Source organism: Nansenia antarctica (genome assembly GCF_963989245.1).
Source record: "Nansenia antarctica genome assembly, chromosome: 5".
NCBI lineage: Eukaryota > Metazoa > Chordata > Actinopteri > Argentiniformes > Microstomatidae > Nansenia > Nansenia antarctica.
In genome coordinates, this window is record NC_137690.1 from 46,796,215 (window position 1) to 46,818,071 (window position 21,857).

The window sequence follows — 21,857 nt, forward strand, 5'->3', positions numbered from 1 at the left end:
GGTACAGGAAGCACCGCCTTCTCCATATTGAGCGGCTACCAATAACAGCGGATATTGAGCAATATTTTGCTAACACACAGACACACACACACACACACCCTCTGACAGATTTGTTCATTTATTGTTCCAGCTCCATGAGCTCAGTCTCTAGATTGTCATCTTGGAATGTTTGATCAGCGATTTCATATCTGATCATATCTGACTGTAGAGGAGATCAGGAGAACTGGTGGGTGACTGATGGAATGCACACACACACACACACACACACACACACACACACACACAGACAGACAGACAGACAGACAGACGCACGCACGCACACACAGTGGGTGTGTGTGTGTGTGTGGGAGAGACAGACACAGACAGACAGACAGACAGACACACAGGCACACAGACACACAGGCGGACAGACAGACAGACAGACAGACAGACAAAAAAAATAAAAGAAATAAAAGGTTTTAGAAGAAGGTGGTAGAAGAAGGTTTCTCCTTCTATCAATGGCCCCGGGCCTGAGCTAGATTACTCTTCCTGCCACGAATGGTGGACTGATGATTCACATGCTTAGCATTCAAATGTATTGATTGTAAGTCGCTTTGGAATAAGGCGTCTGCTAAATGCCAAAAATGTAAATGTAACACACGCACACACACACATTTTACATTTACATTTTTGCCATTTAGCAGACACCTTATTCCAAAGCGACTTACAATCAATACATTTGACTAAGCAAGTGAATCATCAACCCACCAGTCGTAGCAGGAAGAGTAATCTAGCTCAGGCCCGGGGCCATTGGCAGTCTCAGTCAGGGCTGCAACGATTAGTCGACATAATCGACGACGTCGATCATAAAAACTCGTCGACGTGGAATTTTTGTGTCGACGCATCGTATTAAAAAAACTAACAAAACCAAATTTTTATTTTTTTAAAGTTTATATTTGCACTTTCATTTGTATTATTTAATTTATTTATTATTTATTTTGTTTCATTGAAACAGAGATTGATTATTGTATGTATTAAATGTTTTGGAAGGTCCAAATTCAAATATTTCATGAGTCATTATTTGAATTTGCAATGGGAACGTATGTTAAGCCTGAGAGACTGGACAACAGGGTGACATTCACAGGTGTGCAGACTTGAGAAGGTGAGGTACAACATGCACTGGAGCCCGCGGCCACTGCCGCGGCCACACGACTAATCGAAAAAATAATCGACAGATTAGTCGACTACCAAAATAAGCGTTAGTTGCAGCCCTAGTCTCAGTGATAGATTTTTCCTTCTATCACCATCTTCTAAACCTAGATTTTATTTTATTTGTATATATATAGACACTGGAGAAACAGAGAAACAGTACAAGGGGGGCAATATAAGTTTTAGGGGACACAGTAAAGGGGAAAAAGCGGGTGTCTTCAGGAGACGCAGTGCTGGGGGGCAGTAGAAGTCTCAGGAGGAGCAGTTAAGGTGTAACCTGAAGAGGTGGGTCTTCAGTCTCCGACGGAAGATGGGAGTGACTCTGCAGTTGTGACAGCCGTGGGAAGCTCATTCCACCAGCGGGGAGCCAGTGTCGCGAAGAGACGTGATCGGGCAGCATGACTGCTGTGTAGAGGTGGTGGGGCCAGTCGGCCAGCAGAGGTGGAGGAGCGGAGTGAACGGGCTGGAGTTTGGGGGGTGACCATTTCCTGCAGGTAGGCAGGGGCTGTCCCTTTAGCTGCCTGGTATGCAAGCATCAGGGTCTTGAATCTGATGCGAGCTGCTATCGGGAGCCAGTGCAGGGTGCGAAGGAGAGGGGTGACATGGGAGAATTTGGGGAGTTTGAATATCAGACGGGCAGCAGCGTTCTGGATGAGCTGCAGAGGTCTGATGGCGGAGGCAGGGAGCCCAGCAGGAGTACGTTGCAGTAATCAAGGCGGTGACCAGTGACTGGATCAAGAGTTGCGTTGCTTCTCTGGTGAGGAATGGTCGTATCCTTCTGATGTTGTAAAGAAAGAATCTGCAGGAGCGTGCTGTCGCTGCGATGTTCTCCGCACAGGATAAGCGGTTGTATCACTCCAAGGTTTTTGGCTGTCAGGGAGAGGGTTACAGTAGAGTTCTCCACTGTGATGGAGAAGTATTGGAGAGGGCAGGCTTTCCCGGGGATGAAGACAGTCTTGTTAAGGTTGAGCTTGAGATGGTGGGCTGACATCCATGTTGAAATGTCAGCGAGACATGCAGAGACACGGGTTGCCACGTGTAGGTCAGAGGGGGGGAAGGACAGGAAGAGTTGACACACACACACACACACACACACAAACACTGCCCCCCTCCCCCCACACACACACAGCGATGGAATGCTCTCGGCGAGACACACACAGAGCCCCGTGTTGTGTGATGTCATGTGACGCACAGCCAGGCGTCTATTGAGAGATCGGCTGGAACGGAGCGGAACGGATCTGTCACACATCCTCACTTAGAACGCCCCCTCACTCCCCCCCTCACTTCCCCCCCCACTGCCACCGATGATGATGATGATGATGATGTCTGTGGCGGTCCATAGCTCACCATCGCCCCTGGCTAGCGTGGTCGGTAGTGCTAGCTAACACACCCACACACACACCCACACCCATACATGCTACTGTCTTGGGTCCAAAACAAAGGGGCCGCCTCATGCCTCATGTCCAATCAAATGACTTTGTCCCCTTTGTATGATGTCGAACCCCAGCGTGCACTCCGGCGCTCTCAGAAGAATTTACAAACGCAGCCAAAGAGAGAAAAAAACGAATTGCACTTGAAGAGTCGTCTTGACCGTAAGGCACTACGTGGTGTAGACGTGGTGTAGATGACACCGTTGTAGATCGTCGTCGTTGCTACGGCAACGCGCTTCACCCCGGTCACGCTCTCAGGGGCAGGACACAAGGCGTTGTGTGTCCAGATGTGGTCGTTGATGACATCACCGGCAGGATGTGGAGAGAGACCAGAAAAGTGTCGACCTTCCTGTCTGCCGAGTTGCCTGCCTGCTGATTCCTTTGAAATTGGCCTGTAATCTGGTAATCTCTCTGCAGAGGACTCACACACACACACACACACACACACACACACACACACACACATTCACACATGCACACATACATATACACACACACACACACACACACACAGACACACACAAACACACACACCCACAGGCAAGGCTTGGTCCTCTCAGTATGTAAACCGAATTTGTATCCAATACAAACCTTCCTTTGAAATTGGCCTGTAATCTGGTAATCCCTCTGCAGAGGACACACACACGCAGACACACACACACGCAGAAACGTGTGGGGAGAGGTTGCGAGAATGGAGTTCTGTCGCTGAATGCTGGTGTGCGCTGCTCCAGCGCGTCACCCCCAGCTGATTCCCCTTTCGGGATTTGGCTGTCTGCTCCGCACTCACTCCGCCCCCTTTCGGGGTCGGTTGTCCTCGCTTTGAGCAGTCTCTCTCTCTCTCTCTCTCTAGAGACCAGTGGGATAACGAGTCTGATCACTGACACCTGTCCGTAATCAGCTCATTAACCCCCTCCAAACGACAGCCTGGCTCCCTCTGCAGGCCAGAACGCGCCATGCTCCCCACACACACACACACAGAAACACATGCACACACACACGCAGATACACACACACAGGCAAGGCTCGGTCCTCTCAGTATGTAAACCAAACTTGTATCCAACACAAACCTGTCTCTCAGTAAAAGGACACTGGACCAATGACAGCACATTTGGGGCTCTGATCCTCCAGTGTTGTTTCACTGGTGTGTGTGTGTGTGTGTGTGTGTGTGTGTCTCCTCCATGTGAAAGGCCTCATAGATGGAGATGAATAGATCTTCTCATGGCCTGAAGAGCTCAATCATGCTTTTCATCTCTGTACTCAGCAACTTTACCTAAAAAGGACGTCTGTTTCTTCTCTCCCCCCCCCCTCTCTCTCTCTCTCTCTTTCTTTTTCTCCCTTTTTCCTTTCTTGTCCATCCCCCCCTCTCTCCTCACCCTCTCTGCCCTACCACCTCCACTCCTTTCCCTGGTTCTTTCTCTTCATCTTCTCTCTTTCTCTCTCTCTCTCCCTTCCTCCCTCCCCCACCTCTCCCCCCTCCCCTCTCTCCCCTCCCTCCCCTCTCTCCCCCCCTCTCCCCTCCTTCCCCCCCCCTCTCCCCTCCTTCCCCCCCCCCTCTCCCCTCCTTTCCCCCCCCCCTCGCTCCCTCCCTCTCCACCCTCTCCCCCCTCTTTCTATCTCTCCCCCTCTCTCTACTTTCTCTCTCTCTCTACTCCCTCCCCCCCACCCCTCTCTCCCCCCTCTCTCTCTCCAGGCGGCTTCATCAGCTTCAACGGTTCGTGGCGTGTGCAGGGCATCCTGGCCATGTCCCGTTCCCTGGGCGACTACCCACTGAAGCACCTGAACGTGGTGATCCCCGACCCGGACGTGATGACCTTCGACCTGGACAAGCTGCAGCCCGAGTTCATGATCCTGGCGTCCGACGGCCTCTGGGACGCCTTCAGCAACGAGGAGGCGGTCCGCTTCGTCAAAGAGCGCTTGGACGAGCCTCACTTCGGCGCCAAGAGCATCGTCCTGCAGTCCTTCTACCGCGGTTGCCCCGACAACATCACCGTCATGGTGGTGAAGTTTAAAGGGGGCGGCGGGAAGGCGGCGGAGAAGTAGACGCCCCCCGTCCCCCCCCCCGTCCGACCAACGCGCGCCGCCCCCAACCGACGCTAACCCACCGACGTCGCGGCGGCCGAAAGCGAGAGAATCTATATTGTATATGAATATATGTACGTATTATTTACCCGTAGGGTCTAAGAGAACACGATGAGGGAAAAGAAAACCCAAGCCCTCTGTTTTTTGGGGGGGGAGCGAGAACTGTTTCTATCTGAGGTATTAACAGAACCGACACGTTCGACCAACGGGATCCAAACACTAAACAAACGCCCCCCCGTAACACACACACACACATACAGTATACATACGACAGCTCATTCTCACTCACTCATTAACCCCTTCACTTCTCCGTTGTGTGTGTGTGTGTGTGTGAGGTGTTTTGAAGCTGGCGTCACCTCCAGAGCGTGATTGGTTACTTTGATCCAAATCCCAAATGATCTCGATATGACCCATCATCCTTTGCAGTTGACGACAGAGATGCACTGATTTCACGATTTTTCTTCCATCAACGTTGATCAGCCCATTTGCCCACCTGATTAGGCCCCATAATACGTCTGAGTACCCGTATGTATCCAGCTGTCCTATTGGTCCATTGGGCACCTGTGTCGGACCGCCTGATTGGTTAGCCTGTGACTTGACACCTGTTTGGTTAGCTCGGCCGTCTGGTGGGATCGTATCCACAGGTGCATCATATTGAATTCGGTACACAGTACACAGCCCCTAAATACTTACTTGCCTATTAAGGTGTGTGTGTGTGTGTGTGTGTGTGTGTGTGTGTGTGTGTGTGTGTGTGTGTGTGTGTGTGTGTGCGCGTGTGTGTGTGCGCGTGTCTGCATGTGTGTCTGCGTGTGTGTGTGTGTGTGTGTGTGTGCGTGTGTGTGTATTATGCTTAACTATCTCACACTGATCTTCTGACATGTCGGTTCTTGATTGATTCTTCATTGATTTTGTCCCCTGATGACTGCACCACTCAGAACAGAACCTAGACTAGCTGCAGGAGGTTTTGACTCTCGATTCACAACTCCAAAATACTAATGACATGATCAACGTGTGTCCACAGCATCAGTCTGGGTCCATCCCTAGAGTATCATGCACACTAAACTGAAGTGTAGCTTCATCTAACACACATCCCTAGGCAGCCTGACCTAGGAACGATTGGTCCGCGATTGCATTGCACTGGTCTGGTTCTAGGTCCAGTTGGGTCTTGTTAGATATACTCTTCTTCAGAACATATCAGAGTCTCTTAACACAGTCATGTTCTCAGGAGAGGTGGTCGTCGTGCTATTGGAGTTCAGATCAAATCTCTTATTTTAATCTTAGGAAGCCGGTAGTCTTTCGGAAGTAGACCAGCTAGGATCTAGACCAGGAACTAGACCAGCTAGGAACTAGACCAGCTAGAACCTAGACCAGCTAGGAACTAGACCAGCTAGAACCTAGACCAGCTAGGAACTAGACCAGCTAGAACCTAGACCAGCTACAACCTAGACCAGCTATGAACTAGACCAGCTAGGACCTAGACCAGCTAGGAACTAGACCAGGACCTAGACCAGTTAGCACCTAGACCAGCTAGGAACTAGACCAGCTAGGACCTAGACCGGTTAGCACCTAGACCAGGACCTAGACCAGCTAGGAACTAGACCAGCTAGGACCTAGACCAGGACCTAGACTAGCTAGGATGTAGACCAGGAACTAGACCAGTTAGCACCTAGACGAGCTAGGACCTAGACTAGTTAGGAACTAGACCAGTTAGGACCTAGACCAGCTAGGACCTAGACCAGCTAGGAACTAGACCAGCTAGGACCTAGACCAGCTAGGACCTAGTCCAGAACCTAGACCAGCTAGGACCTAGACCAGCTAGGACCTAGTTCAGAACCTAGACCAGCTAGGACCTAGTCCAGAACCTAGACCAGCTAGGACCTAGACCAGCTAGGACCTAGTCCAGAACCTAGACCAGTTAGCACCTAGACCAGCTAGGACCTAGTCCGGGGTGGAACATCCACTGGCAGGTGACATCACACCACTGCCTAACATGTCCTACTGTTGTTTGGTTCATTTCTCTCTCTGTAAACCGTCACTCAAGACATAAAAAAGCCTTTGAATGAAATATGTACTTGTTGCCTTATTTTTTTTAATTTTATTTTTTTTAAACGATTGGTTTCCTCTCATGAATTTGTCGCCAAAACGAACCTCTCGGTTTCTCACGTAACGTTGTTGAACATATGAACCATGCACATCCCATGTAGATATCATGATAACTCACATGTAGAATACCATTAGTCTCAGAGAGAGACTATGGCTGCGTTCGTAAACTCGCTCTGGGAATCTGATCAGCACTCATGGAATGCCTCTTGTCCAATCAAATGACTTGGTCCCTTTATGCCGTTGAACGCAGTGTGCGCTCCGGCGCTATGAGAACGAATTTACGAACGCAGCCTAGCAATTGTAACATGAATGTACATAGGCCTACTGTTACCCTGTGTCGTCCTTCCCCTCAACCTATAAATAAGACGGTGAATAAAGCAACGCACCAACTCCTTGGTTGATTCACTCACAAAAAAAAGTGTTTACCAGATAGGCCTAAGTATGTTTTTATGTGCATTTATTGATTTTACCTTCTACCCGAATAATGTATGTTGCAGAATGTTTATGTGGCGTTTGTGTTTTTTTTGTTTTGTTTGTTGTTGATTTAAGAAACTGTAAAAAGAGAAAGATTAATCTGTGAATTTTAAAGATAAAAAATAAATAAAACGATAAATGACAGATATAACTTTTGTGGGCGTCTTATTGTTGTAAGCGGGAGAAACTGGACGGAGAAAGTGTCGGACGGTTCTGTGAGGATATCCCGACACCAGCAACCTGGTTGGTGGTCTGCTCACGCCCCCTCCTGGTGGACCAGGGTACATACACAGTAATTGAGATTCCTTGGTACCTACTGGAGAAGAAAGCTCCATTATCATCCTCCTCAGCTGAAGTCCCGTCTAAAAACCAGACCCAAACTAAACTTCTTATAGCATTAGAAATATGAGGATCAGAAAAACAGGTTGTCGTTTGATAGGTGACTTTATATTAACAACAACAACAACAACAACAACAAAATCATTCTAGCATTATGACTGCCAATGGCCCCTGGTCCGAGCAGAGATTACTTTTCTTGGGATGACTGATGGATAGATGATTCACTTACTCAGACAAATGTATTTGTTGTAAGTCGCTTTGGATAAAGGCGTCTGCTAAATGCCAAAAATGTAATGGTTTGAACACCTTGAAGTTTTGTGTGGATATGCTCAGATCATAGTTCAGAATAACATACCACACATGACAAGGAGATAAAGTCATCAGTCATCAAATTAAAGCCGAATTTGGGCCCAATTATTGGCCGGTCTATCTTAAGAGGTTATTCTGTGTTATACTACATAGGACCAGTATAACACAGAATAACCCCTTAAGCGGAATACTCCATCGTTTTCATTCACCCTTGTCTCCTGGTATGGATCTTGAACTGCCCTATATACACAAGTGATTGTTCTCTACAATATACACTAGTACACAAGTGGATCCAACTGCATTATTCTAGTGATTAAACAAACATTTGTACATACAATATACATGGGGAAACACATTACTATGAGCAACTATGACTATGAGCAAGTTTACGAGAAAATATATTTTCTCATAATCTCACTTGTTGCTGGAAGTTTCTAGAATCTACCCCGCGACCACCACCAAATCCATTTAATCCATGTTTGCTGACTCTGTTTCGGGTGCCAAGAAGATACTGTAAATCAATTACGTACAATGACGTAAACCGCACGGGCCTGGATGACTAATGAGGCCCAGTACTAAACCTAGTCTGCTGACGACATTGCTGGGAGACTGTCACAGACGCTGTCACAGACGAACACAACGCCCCCCCCCAACCCCACCACCACCACCACCCCTTCAGGCCCAAATAAGGACTTCCTGTGAAATGTGACGGTCTGAGGCAGGTGTGACCTGACTCCACTTCGGCAGCGGCACCACAGGAACCCGAGACTTTGAGCTCCGCTAACCTGCGCTGTCAGAGAGGGAATATAAAAAGCCTTACTGAAAGCCCCGTCATGACTCGGGGGGGGGGGGAAGGGGGGGAATCTACTACGACCGTGAAGGAGGGGAGGGGTCCTGTCTGCCTCCTCTGTACTTAAACCATTCTCATTAGCATCCTGCAAGAGCTAGTTCTACAGACAGACAGACAGACAAGACAAGACAAGACAGACACGACAGACAAAGACACAACTGCGACAACACTGTTAGCTGCGGGAAGAAGCTTCGCCAACACAAAGGAGTAACCCAATCTAGATCTGTTCAGATAACAGAGAGACAAGTCAAACGAGAACCTTTTCAGGCAGACAACCGGACCCGATCTAGATCTGTCCAGATAACCGAAGACGAGGAAGGCCTCCATCTCTATCTGTTCAGACGACCAGACAAGACAAGATCAGCAAGACCTCTTCAGACAGACTAGCCACTACCGGTGACTTGTGTTCAAGTTCAGTACCGGATGGGTGGACAAGGGTCCAAATCCCCTCGAGAGGCCCAGATGGTTCTGATGCTGGGCCTGGACGGGGCGGGGAAGTCCACCCTGCTCTACAAGCTGAAGTACAACGAGTCGGTGGTCACCGTGCCGACCGTGGGCTTCAACGTGGAGATGCTGGAGACGCAGAAGAGGGGCCCGGGCCTCACCGTGTGGGACGTGGGGGGGCAGAGGAGGATGCGCCCCCACTGGGGACACCACTACCCGGGCACGGCCGGCCTGGTGTTCGTGGTGGACAGCTGGGACCGGAGGAGGCTGGACGAGGCTCGCAAGGAGCTCCATCAGGTAAGAATCACGATATATATATACAGGCCTACAGTATATATACAGGCCTACAGTACGCAAGCTTGGGGAAGTAGAATGTTGTGAAGAAATGAGGTGGGGGGGGGGTGGACAGAGATACAAACAGAGAGACACAGACAGACAGACACGCACATGTATGCATGTATGTACTGTATATGTGTATGTATGTATGTACTGTATGTGTATATGTATGTACTGTATATGTGTATGTATGTATGTACTGTTGTTACGACCCCCTAGATGGTCTAGGGATTAGGGGGGGTAACAATTAAATAAAACCGGGGGGACAAGAATAAGAGGAGAAACGGCAATGTAAAATAAACAAGATTTATTTTAGAATAAACAAAAACTGGTTTCCGTGAAACTCCTCAAATCAAAACTACTCTATCAAAAACAAAGAGCGAATGAGTATCCAATATTTAATGGTAATAAAGAATAAAGGAAGAAACTTAATAGGCCTAGTGGAAATCTACTCTAACTAATCAAACTACAAATAAGACTAATAACACTGAACCTAAGACTAATAAACACAACCTACAAAACTACAGCTGCATAATACAAAACCAACACAAAACAACTCTCAAGTTGTAGTCTGGCCCACTGGCCCCGTCACTGTGTCTCTCCCAGGCTTTTCTCCTCCCTCCACCGTTGATTGATGATTGAGCACACCTGTGCTCAATCAGGCCATCACCATGGCAATTGGTAGGAGGAAGGACAATCACCTGGGAGAGAACACAATAAACAAACAAAACACAGAACTACACACACTACGGACGTAACAACTGTGTATGTATGTATGTACTGTATATGTGTATGTATGTATGTACTGTATATGTGTATGTATGTACTGTATATGTATGTACTGTATATGTGTATGTATGTATGTACTGTATATGTGTATGTACTGTATATGTGTATGTATGTATGTATGTATGTACTGTATATGTGTATGTATGTATGTACTGTATATGTGTATGTATGTACTGTATATGTGTATGTATGTATGTACTGTATATGTGTATGAATGTACTGTATATGTGTATGTATGTACTGTATATGTGTATGTACTGTATATGTGTATGTACTATATATGTGTATGTATGTATGTACTGTATATGTGTATATATGTATACTATGTACTGTATGTGTATGTATGTATTGTATATGTGTATGTATGTACTGTATATGTGTATGTATGTATGTATGTACTGTATATGTGTATGTATGTACTGTATATGTGTATGTATGTATGTACTGTATGTGTATGTATGTATGTACTGTATATGTGTATGTATGTACTGTATATGTGTATGTATGTATGTACTGTATATGTGTATGTATGTATGTACTGTATATGTGTATGTATGTATACTATGTACTGTATGTGTATGTATGTAGGGGCCGTGGGGCTTTCCCCTCAAGTTCTGTCGTCGTCCTCCTAAAGTGTTCTCAAAGTTCACAGTTCAAAGTTCGTAGTTCAAAGCTCATAGTTCAAAAAGGTCATGGTTCTCTAAGGAGACACGCTTGATGTTAACATGCTAACATGCTATCCTCCACCACCCCCAGGTCCTGAGGAACGCCAGCCTGAGGAGGGTGCCCCTGGTGGTGCTAGCCAACAAGCAGGATCTCCCCGGGGCGGCCGGCGCGGCCGAGATCACCCACAGGTTCGACCTGAGGAGGGTGTGCGGCTGCAGGGACTGGTTCGTCCAGCCGTGTTCGGCGGTGAGCGGCTCGGGCCTGGAGGAAGGCTTCAGGAGGGTGGCCTACCTGCTGAAGACCTCCCTCAGGCAGACCGAGGAGGACATCAAAGACACCGTGAAACAGCTGAACCCCAAGGCGCTCACCAAGATGGTGGCCGCTAAAGAAGTCCTGCGCCACGGCTAGGATCGATCGGTTGATTGTCAGCGGGTTTGAAGTTGTCGACTCCTTACCTGATTCACAGCTGATTCACTCTCTCGTTGAGGGGTCTGTCAGCGTCCCACTGGGACGCAGTAGAGGGTGTCTTCACTGGTATGTGGTCAGAATTAAATGTGCGTTGGCTCCGTACAGTGGCCTTGGTTATAAACGAGGGTGTGTGGTAATCTCTCTTGGATTATAATGATGTGCTGTTGAGCAGGGTAACCTTGAGCAAGGCAGTTGAGGACACACAACGCCCTACTGGACCACTCGGTCCCCCAGTCCACAGTGGAACAGTGGAACACAGTGGGGATGAAGCTCTGGGAGAAACTTCCACAACGTTTCTGTTGCAGAATCCGAATCAGAATGAAGTTTATTGTTACAAGTATAAGAGAGTAACGTTCTTAGGTTTCAGTTCCTCGAAATTGCAGCAACAAGAGAAAATGGCAATAGTTATTTAAAAAAGAACGAAAAAAGACAATAGAGTAGCATAATAGAAATAATAAATAATAGAAGGTACCAGTAGAACATTGAACGATATTGTGTTGTTACATTAAGGAACGTTTATTAAAAAGTGCCATATGACGTTGACACATCTGTCTTGTATTTCCTCTTCATATTTGATTAATGTATGAAAAATGGCTGTAGACCTATATATTGTTTTATAAAGCAATAAAAACATCGAATTATTGACTGTGCCATGACTTGGACAGTGCAATTTATATTACAGTTGCAATTGAGTGATTTTGCAGGCAATTTTGTGAATTGAGATGAATCATATTTCATAGTTAATGGATGCAATCATTCCACGGTTAATCCTGTCATTTGGTCAGATGTTTGGCATCAGGTAGCAGGTAAATAACGATATAATAAATTGACGATACAATTATTGATGCATTGATTAAGAAATCATAATACATTCAGATTCAGATTTAGAAAACTTGAATATCCTCAGAGAGGCAATTTATTTCACAGCAACAGTTCGTACAACAACAAAAACAGACTAGATAAAGCACACACAAACAACAACAACAACAACAACAACAACAACAACAACAACAACAACACACAGGTAACTACGTACATGTATCTAGGTCTATGTAAATGTCACCGTGCACAGCGTCCCCTAGAGGTGGGTTCATGAAAGGGTTAGACTAGAGGTATAATCATCTTTCGCAATGACCAATGAACGACGAGGGGAATCCCCCGCCCTTCCCTCCCCGCGCGCCAGAGCGAGGCTGCTTCTGGCTGCGTTCGTAAACTTGCTCTGAGAGCACCAGAGCGCACACTGGGTTCAACGTCATACGGGACCAAGTAATTTGATTGGACAAGAGGCATTCCATGAGTGCTGATCAGATGTTTCTGAGCAAATTTACGAACGCACCCTGAATCACCGGCATTCCCAGTATGCACCGCGGACAGACAAGCAACTGAACCGACTGAACGAAAAGGGAACTACGGTAGTAACTGATAGCTTTAGCTAGCTAATTCACTTTCAAGAAAAGGTAGTAAAATTATCGTCAAAATTGCTGACATGGCTGACAACGAGAAACTAGACAACCAGCGGCTGAAGAATTTCAAGAACAAGGGTCGTGATTTGGAGGTAAAGTATACTAATATACCGATTTCACCGTCGAGGTGGTCTCTTCTCTGCGCTATTTCGCTGCTTCGGTCAACGGCTAAACGCTGTGACGTCGTTTATAATTTTACAGGACCTGGAAACTTTGCATCCCGAGTACAAACCAAACCAGGCCTGATCCTGATCGTGGTTTAGATCAAGGTTATATAAGCCATCCACCCGAGTTTCAGCAACCCGTGAAACCCCAAACGTCAACATGTGAAACGCCCAACGCAGCCTAGCTAACCGAGTTAGCATAGCAGCGCCTCTCTCTGTCCCGTTTGATCACGCAAAGCTAAGGGGGCTAGCCTGCTAGCACAGGGCCGTGGCGGGGACATACTCTGCCTGTTAGCTAGCTAGCTAGCTAACGCTGCTTTACACGCTGTGATTGAATAAATAATACTAGAAATATATCTAGTTGATGGCAAGTCCAAATCAATGTGTTTGATGCATCACTAGTAACGTAACCCGCCTAGCTAGTCTGACACCAGTTAGCTAAACCAGCTTTAGCTACAATCCACCCAGCTAACCATTTCTACTTCACTATATCAGTGTTTGGATGATTAGCTTGAAGCTAACAGGAACCCAGCCACCCTCCTCCACCCATCCCCCGTCCCGGCGTAGCTGCTCATGTTCATAAAAGTGCCGAACCGCGTTGTGGCGCAATAGCAGATAGGATTATGAAACCCCTGACCAAGCTGCCGACCGTAAAGACGTACGTTGAGTAACTTGTTGTTCTAGTTATTTTGTTATCTGGTTAGATGGCTACTAGGTTAGTGATCATTGCATGTTGCAGATTATCACTCAGCTCGTCAAAACAATGGCGGAGTTTAGCTTAGCTAGCTAACGTTGTCCAGGGCCCCTATTCATTTCCAGCGCTTCGCTGAATAACCAGCTAGAAATGAGAGAAGTCAGCCCAGGCAAGTGTGGTTGAGAGGTTAGTTCAGTTAGTTGGGAAGGGAAAAGCAGCCAGATGTACATGTGAATGTGATAGTTAGCCAGGATGTTAGGTTAGCTATCGACGTAGCTATCTTTATCCGGTTCGGCGAGTATCGTCCATCATCTACCTACTTTCCAAAACAAGTGACGAACTAGTAAGATGTAGGATGTCAATCTAAAATACATGGCCATGTTCATAGTGTCCACAAACCTCTAAGAAATCAGTTATTGGTGTTTTCACCTGAATAGGCAGACTAAATCAGCAAAATTGCATCCCAAACATATTATCCTTGCGCTAAGACACAACTGTAGTGTAACTACCATCGCATAGTGTTTTCATATTCTTGTATACGGAATTATTGTTCTTTTCCGAATATTTCTTACAATACAAGAGCATATTTGTGAAGTGTCATCAGAGCACTGAGCATGTCCATAGCCGTTTATTTTCAAATACTTTTAGTTAAACATTTATAAGTGTTCTCCTTATCTAGCTTTTTATAAGTGTTCTCCTTATCTAGCTTTTTGTGACCCACGGAAGATGACCAGCTAAGTGAAATCGAAACAAGATGACCACCACAAGTCATATTGAAAGTTCCTAAAGCCGATGTATTAGGAAAATATGAAATCAGCTATTTTGGTTAAAACCCTCAATGATATGTCAAAGAAATGCCCCACCTAACGATTCACAGCATGAATGATCACATTGTTTTGGGAAACCTTTATTTATTAACATACAGAAGACATTTCACATATTTTCTGTCACTGGGCAGAAGGCATTGTTCAGTGGACACAAACATATTGTACTGTTGTTACCAATCTCACTAACTATATGATACTGTCTAATTTGACTGTGATGAGGGACATTTTTTTTACTAATATATCTGACCTGTTCTAGGAGAGGAACTGAAACCTTAACAGCAATCTAGCTGTTTGTAAACACTGTAAAGTGTTTGTGGGTGGCAGTGGCTCAGGAGGTAGAGCCGGCGTCCAATGATCGCAAGTTCGGCCGTTTGAACCCCGGCCGGCCACATGTCAAGGTGTCCTTGAGCAAGCCACTGAACCCCTAATTGCTCCAGGGTCGCTGTCTATGGCCAACCCCTTGCCCAGAGCATAAAATACCACATTCCATCAATTGACTGACAAGTTTATTGCCTGGCAATAAAACAATTATATCATTATAAATTCACTGTGTTGTCGCTGTCATAAGCACAGTGGATGGATTCCACTAGGTAGACATCAGTGACAGACTGGAACATGCACAGTGGATGAGAACTGCTAAACAGCAGCTCTAACAGGCACAAATCTTCATCCCGTGGTCCATATTCGTGTCATGGGCGGTGAAGTCAAAGTGTATGAATAAAGTTTTAACCAGGTAAGCAGGCCATGAACAGTGGGTTAATGTTGTTTGTGTTGCTTCTCCCTCCAGACCATGAGAAGACAGAGGACCGAGGTGGTGGTGGAGCTGCGCAAGGTAATGATCCAGCCTCTGTCCTTCCTGTGTTGTTGAGGCAGGATGCCCATATAACTCAATCATGGGTTGTTTTCAAATCAGTCCTCAACCTTGACCTCTTGATAAGTTTAGACTGGCCACAGCGCAGTTCTGTCATAAGACACTTTATTGTTAAAATGTTATGTAATGTGGGATTTTCTATCGCTTTTAATAGATCGACCCAATTCATTACACATGCACACCCTTCAGACCTCTGATCAAATGGTATTTGAGGTCAATACAAATACGATGCTTAGCATGACTGCCTTTGCCTGGTCCAATGGAACCAAGGGTGCAGAAACCACCACCCCCCCCTCACACACACACACACCCCTCTGCCACCCCAGGCAGGTCCACAGCCTAACGCTCAAAGGGGCGATCAGGGTCAGACTGGGGGATGTTACATCATACTGGACTGTTCTTACTGGATATTATGCTCAGATGTCTTATTTTTATCTTTATTCTATGATATTGTCTCGTCACTTTATTTTGTTGTTTGTTTGTGGTGTGAACTGCTGTAACGGCTTAATTACTCCTCAGGGATCAATAAAGTACCTATCCGTCTATCTTATCTGTCTATTTTAGATTAGGTTAGGTTCAACTTTATTGTCATTGCAGAGGTACAGAGTACTCGACAACGAAATGCAGTATTTAAGAGGGATAAGAAATACTTTCGTGCCCAGCTTTAAAACCAGACGTGTTGTCTGTGTGAAACTGACGTGTTGTCTGTGTGAAACTGATGTTGTCTGTGTGAAACTGACGTGTTGTCTGTGTGAAACTGATGTTGTCTGTGTGAAACTGACGTCTCTCCCTGCCCCTCCCAGAACAAGAGAGACGAGCACCTGCTGAAGAGGAGAAACGTCCCACACGAGGACATCTGTGAGGACTCCGACGCAGACGGAGACTTCCGATCGGTACGCCCAGATTGGCTCCTCCATCTGTCTGTCATCCCCCCTAACCCCACCCACCCCCCGCCCCTCCTTCTGTCCCGTAGTGATGGGATTAGCCATGGAAGTGATTAAGATATGTGATAGAGACTGGGGGGGGGGGGGGGGGCTGTTAAATACTCTAAACCTGTGGTCTTTCTTTATCCCTTCCTTGAAGTGATCTCTGATCTGTCTTGAGTGGATTGGCTAAAGTAAGCTTCCCCCCCAGTGTTGCTTTTCACCCATCAAGTCTCCTCAGATCTGTGATTTCTTTAAGGGAGGGAGGGAGGATGCTCTGAAACGAGGCTTCTGGTCCCAGTCGTTCAAAACGTTTCATCTGAATCAGAATGATCCCGATTTTAGTTTTTTTTGCTATCCACGATCAGATCGAGCTGGCTGATTTCCCCTCCTATACGACTCAAAACCATCCAGATAAGATCTGATCCTGGATCAGAGAAAAGAAGCGGGAGCATTCTGATCCAGATGAACAGTTTTTGAACAACCGGGCCCAGGTCCTCCTCTTGGATCCTCTTATGTTCTCTGGCTCCTGTTTAACAGAAGTGATGGTCACAGGCTGTTGAAGTGTTTCTACATCTGTTGGCTGTTGAAGAGAACCACTCGCAGCAGGAACCGTGTTGGAAATGATTGCCGATGTTGTAGTGGACCAATAACCTCCTGAATTCTAGGAAATGACTGACGATATGTTGTAGTGGATGAATATCTCCTGACTGATGTTGTAGTGGATGAATATCTCCTGACTCCTAGGAAAAGAATGTGACGGTGTGTAGTCAGAATGAACGCACGTTCTGTGTTCCCCCCCCCACTCCTCAGAAGAGATGATTTCATGCAGTTAGTGGTGGCGGTGGCCAAGTAGTGAAGTTGCGACTCGGTGATCCGAAGGTCATGAGTTCAAATCCCACCTAGGGAACACCACCAGTGTGTCCTTGAGTAAGGCACTTAGCTCTAAGTTACTCCAGGGAGACTGCCCCGTAAGCTGTAATTTTAAGTCACTTTGGATATAGCGTCTGGCTAAATGGTTCAAATGGAAGTGTCATACATTTGGTCCGTATTTATGTTTGTCAGGGAGGGTCACGGTATGACATTCTGACACGTTTTTTTTCCTTTGCCTCCTACGGCTAACTCCCTCATGTCAGTTGTTGTTTACTATTATACGCTTTATTGATCAGGTCTTATGTCCTGACCTATGTTTTAATGGACTGGTTGGTTTTCTTCTGACTGTACGACTCTATTTTATTAAAGTTCGTTATTGTTTACATTTACATTTTTGGCATTTAGCAGACGCCTTATTCCAAAGCGACTTACAATCAGTACATTTGAATACTAAGCATGTGAATCAGCAGTCCACCATTCGTTGCATGAAGAGTACTCTAGCTCGGGCCCGGGGCCACTGATAGAAGGAAAAACCTTCTCCCTATTATCGCCTTCTCCTAATTATTTTTATTTTTATTTTTATTTTTTATATTACTGGAGAAACTGAGAAACAGTAAAAGGGGGGCAATAGAAGTTCTTAGGGACACAGTAGAGGGGAAAGCGGGTGTCTTTAGGAGACGTAGTGGTGAGGGTCAGAAGATGTCTCAGGAGGAGCAGTTAAGATGTAACCTGAAGAGATGGGTCTTCAGTCTACGACGGAAGATGGGTAGTGACTCTGCCGTTCTGACAGCCGTGGGGAGCTCATTCCACCAGCTGGGAGCCAGTGTTGTGAATAGACGTGATCGGGCAGCCCGACTGCTGTGTAGAGGAGGTGGGGCCAGTCGGCCAGCCGAGGTGGAGGAGCGGAGTGAGCGGGCAGGGGTTTGGGGGGTTACCATTTCCTTCAGGTAGGCAGGGGCTGTCCCTGTAGCTGCCTGGTATGCAAGCACCAGGGTCTTGAATCTGATGCGAGCTGCTATCGGGAGCCAGTGCAGGGTGCGAAGGAGAGGGGTGACATGCGAGTATTTGGGGAGGTTGAATACCTTGAATTGTTGTAAGTCGCTTTGCACAAAGGCGTCTACTAAATGTTCCTCTCTCCCTTTAGGCGTGGTGACAGGGCAGACAGACTAGTTATGTCACAGAGTGATGCCCTCCCTCCCTCCCAAACAAACTAGCTCTGTCACAGTGATGGTTTCCCGCACTGTGCCCTAACCAACGGTTTTGTTTTTATTTTGCAGCAAAACACCTCTCTCGAAGCAATAGTACAGGTAAGTCGTTGTTTTTCTGTTTTTTTGTTACGCAGCTTTTAGTTGTTACTTTTACTCGTACAACAGCCCGAGGGCGACGGCCACGGACGTCGACTTTCAATAGATCCTTCATCACGATGTTATTGAAGTGCATCACGCACGCTCTTGTCCTTTACACGCCGACGCATGTGCACGGCGTCGACAATCAAAACCTTCTCAGGAACGATTTGAGGCAGATCTTTTTCAGTCGTAGTTCGCAAAACAACTCTCTCACCGTATCTGGTTCTATACTGTTGCTGTTCAGTTTTTTTAATCTCTTGTTAAAACGTTGTTTATCTCTGCGCCGCTGTTCTTTGCAGAACGCCACCAGCGACAACCAGGGAATCCAGCTGAGTGCCGTGCAGGCCGCGAGGTAGGCCCCGCCCCCCGCCACTGGGTCGCCATGACGATTCGAAACACTTGGTTTTTCTTTTTCGAAACGCTTCTGTAACATTCCTAGAATGCTGCGTGGCCTGGGAGGAATGGAGGGAGGGAGGGATAGATGGAGTCATGGATGTATGGATAGATAGATGGAGGGAGGGAGGGAAGGATGGATAGATAGATAGATGGAGTTATGGATGGGTAGATAGATGGATGGATGGATGGATGTGTAGCCTGGACTGGCCCGTGGGTCTGAGGTGGCGTAGTCTGCCACTAGTGTGTGATGTCTGCTGTTGACCACCTGGTGTTACACAACAGCACAGATGTGTGTACGCTTCACATTCCTCCACTGTGTGTTTGCATGTGTGTGTTTTGCGCGTGTGTGTGACAGTGAAAGTGTGTGTATATGTGTGTGTGAAAGTGTGTGTGCATGTGTGTGACAGTGAAACTGTGTGTATATGTGGAAGTGTGTGTGACAGTGAAAGTGTGTATATGTGGAAGTGTGTGTGACAGTGAAAGTGTGTGTATATGTGGAAGTGTGTGACAGTGAAAGTGTGTGTATATGTGGAAGTGTGTGTGATTAACAAACGGTGTGTGTTCTCTGACAGGAAGCTGTTGTCGAGCGACCGTAACCCTCCCATAGACGACCTGATCAAGTCTGGCATCCTGCCCATCCTGGTGCACTGCCTGGACAGAGACGACAAGTAAGACCTCCCCCCAAGTTTGTTGAATTGAGTCTTGAAAGTCCTTGAAAGGTGTTTGAATTTGATGTTTCAGAAGGTGTGGGAACCCTGTCCTCACTTACTGGCTGTTCTTACTGACTGTTCCCTGCTGTTCTTACTGGATGTTTATACTGTCTGTTCCCTGCTGTTCTTACTGTCTGTTCCCTGCTGTTCATACTGTCTGTTCCCTGCTGTTCTTACTGGCTGTTCCCTGCTGTTCGTACTGTCTGTTCCCTCCTGTTCTTACTGGCTGTTCCCTGCTGTTCTTATTGTCTGTTCCCTGCTGTTCTTACTGGCTGTTCCCTGCTGTTCTTACTGGCTGTTCCCTGCTGTTCTTACTGGCTGTTCCCTGCTGTTCTTACTGGCTGTTCCCTGCTGTTCTTACTGGCTGTTTCCTGCTGTTCTTATTGGCTGTTCCCTGCTGTTCTTACTGGCTGTTCCCTGCTGTTCTTACTGGCTGTTCCCTTCTGTTCTGCCCTTCACAAGTCACACCTGAGTTGGAAAGGAAATACTTTTAAAAATATATGTTTTTAGTGCATTTCTGCTTTATTGGGATAGAGACAGTAGAGGTTGAGAGGAAGGATGGAAGAGAGAGAGAGAGAGAGAGAGAGAGAGAGAGAGAGAGAGAGAGAGAGAGAGAGAGAGAGAGAGAGAGAGAGAGAGAGAGAGAGAGAGAGAGAGAGAGAGAGAGAGAGAGAGAGAGAGAGAGAGAGAGAGAGAGAGAGAGAGAGAGAGAGAGAGAGAGAGAGAGAGAGAGAGAGAGAGAGAGAGATGGGGGGGGGATGACATGCAGGATATGTCGATGGCCGGAATCGAACCAGGGACCTTAACGATGATATGGCACGTGCCTTAGTGTGCTACGCCACTAAGAATTAATTTGATCGAGTCTGCCTGGAGTTCCAGAACAGCACGGTTTGCACTTTTTCTGACTATCCCATTGGTTCCATGGTGCCAGGCAAACTCAATCAAGCACAGATAAATGTCTGAACCGATTTTCCGAATGCTGTCGTCTGTTAGGTAGATGTGCAACTGTCTCTTTCTGCTTGTCTGAGCTCAGCCTCATAGCGGATGATGTTGAAAGTACGCTGCAATGCAAATGTGTTAGTTTTCATATTCCGATTTGTCAGGACGAACGAATGATGCATTAATGTCCCTTTCTCTCGCTCTCTGTCCCCCCTCTTTCTCAAACTGTTTTACCTCTATTCCTTTCTCTCTTTTCATTCCCTCCCTTTCTTTTTCTATATCCTCTCTTTCCATCCTGCTTTTTTCTCATTATCCCCATTTTTTTCTCTCTCTGTCTCTCCTTCCCCCCTCTCTTCCTCTTCCTCTGTCTCTCCCTCCCCCTCTCTCTCCCTCCCCCACCCCCCTCCCCTTTCCAGCCCGTCTCTTCAGTTTGAGGCAGCATGGGCTCTGACCAACATCGCCTCTGGCACCTCTGAGCAGACCCAAGCTGTGGTCCAGTCCAGTAAGTCCCACCTCTCACACACACACACACACACACACACACCTCTCAGCAGACCCAAGCTGTGGTCCAGTAAGTACCACCCCACACACACACACACACTCACTACAGCAGCCTCTCACTGGAGCGTGTGAGGAATGTTTAGTGGTTATGTAAGCCATGCACAGTACAGTGTAAGGCTGCCACGATTAGTCGACTAGTCACGACGACGTCGACTACCAAAATCGTCGCCGACATATTTGGTAATCGCCGTAGTCGCATGTTTTTTTGGAGCTGAAATAAGCTTTTTTTTTTTTTTTTTTTTTTTTTTGCCTAGCACCAGGGGAGCCCCCCCTCCCAAATTTCGTTGTTTGGTACCTGTACTATATCAATGACAATAAAGACCATTCATTTCATTCGATAAGCATTCGTTTTTCTTCCCTGAAGCTGCCACTGGCTAGCGTCTCCCAGTGTCTTTGATGTACATGCGCAGTGTCGGTCATCCGGGGCACACGTGACTTCCCCGGAAAAACAAACAGAGAAATGTCTTCCTGTCCTCGTACCTCTAAAGTGTGGGAGCATTTCAACCACAACGTTGAAAAAAAGAATGTAAAATGTAAAATTTGCAAAGCTGAACTCGCTTATCATGGCAGCACGTCTTTGATGCGCGAGCATCTAAAAAGGAAGCACGTTGTGGC

General features: G+C 46.7%; 3 protein-coding genes across 3 annotated transcripts in view; all 3 read left to right on the top strand.

Moving 5' to 3' along the window:
* ppm1lb (protein phosphatase, Mg2+/Mn2+ dependent, 1Lb) overlaps nt 1–4,658 on the top strand; it is a gene marked incomplete at both ends in the record, with an annotated part of 62,686 nt that extends 58,028 nt beyond the window's left edge. Inside the window, 1 exon segment of the mRNA XM_080530692.1 lies at nt 4,309–4,658. Coding sequence (XP_080386818.1) covers nt 4,309–4,658 — 350 coding nt within the window.
* Nucleotides 4,659–9,195: 4,537 nt separating this feature from the next.
* On the top strand, nt 9,196–11,415 carry LOC308158056 (ADP-ribosylation factor-like protein 14; the record flags this gene model as incomplete). The annotated part of the gene is made up of 2 exons (XM_080531646.1): nt 9,196–9,513; nt 11,098–11,415. The coding sequence occupies 2 exons, from the start codon at nt 9,196–9,198 to the stop codon at nt 11,413–11,415; spliced, it is 636 nt and encodes a 211-aa protein (XP_080387772.1).
* Nucleotides 11,416–12,872: 1,457 nt separating this feature from the next.
* kpna4 (karyopherin alpha 4 (importin alpha 3)) overlaps nt 12,873–21,857 on the top strand; it is a 30,923-nt gene continuing 21,938 nt past the window's right edge. The window contains exons 1-7 of the mRNA XM_080531190.1: nt 12,873–13,030; nt 15,411–15,455; nt 16,298–16,387; nt 18,568–18,597; nt 18,936–18,988; nt 19,605–19,700; nt 21,098–21,183. Coding sequence (XP_080387316.1) covers nt 12,962–13,030; nt 15,411–15,455; nt 16,298–16,387; nt 18,568–18,597; nt 18,936–18,988; nt 19,605–19,700; nt 21,098–21,183 — 469 coding nt within the window. The 5' untranslated portion in view covers nt 12,873–12,961. The remainder of the gene's footprint in view (nt 13,031–15,410; nt 15,456–16,297; nt 16,388–18,567; nt 18,598–18,935; nt 18,989–19,604; nt 19,701–21,097; nt 21,184–21,857) is intronic.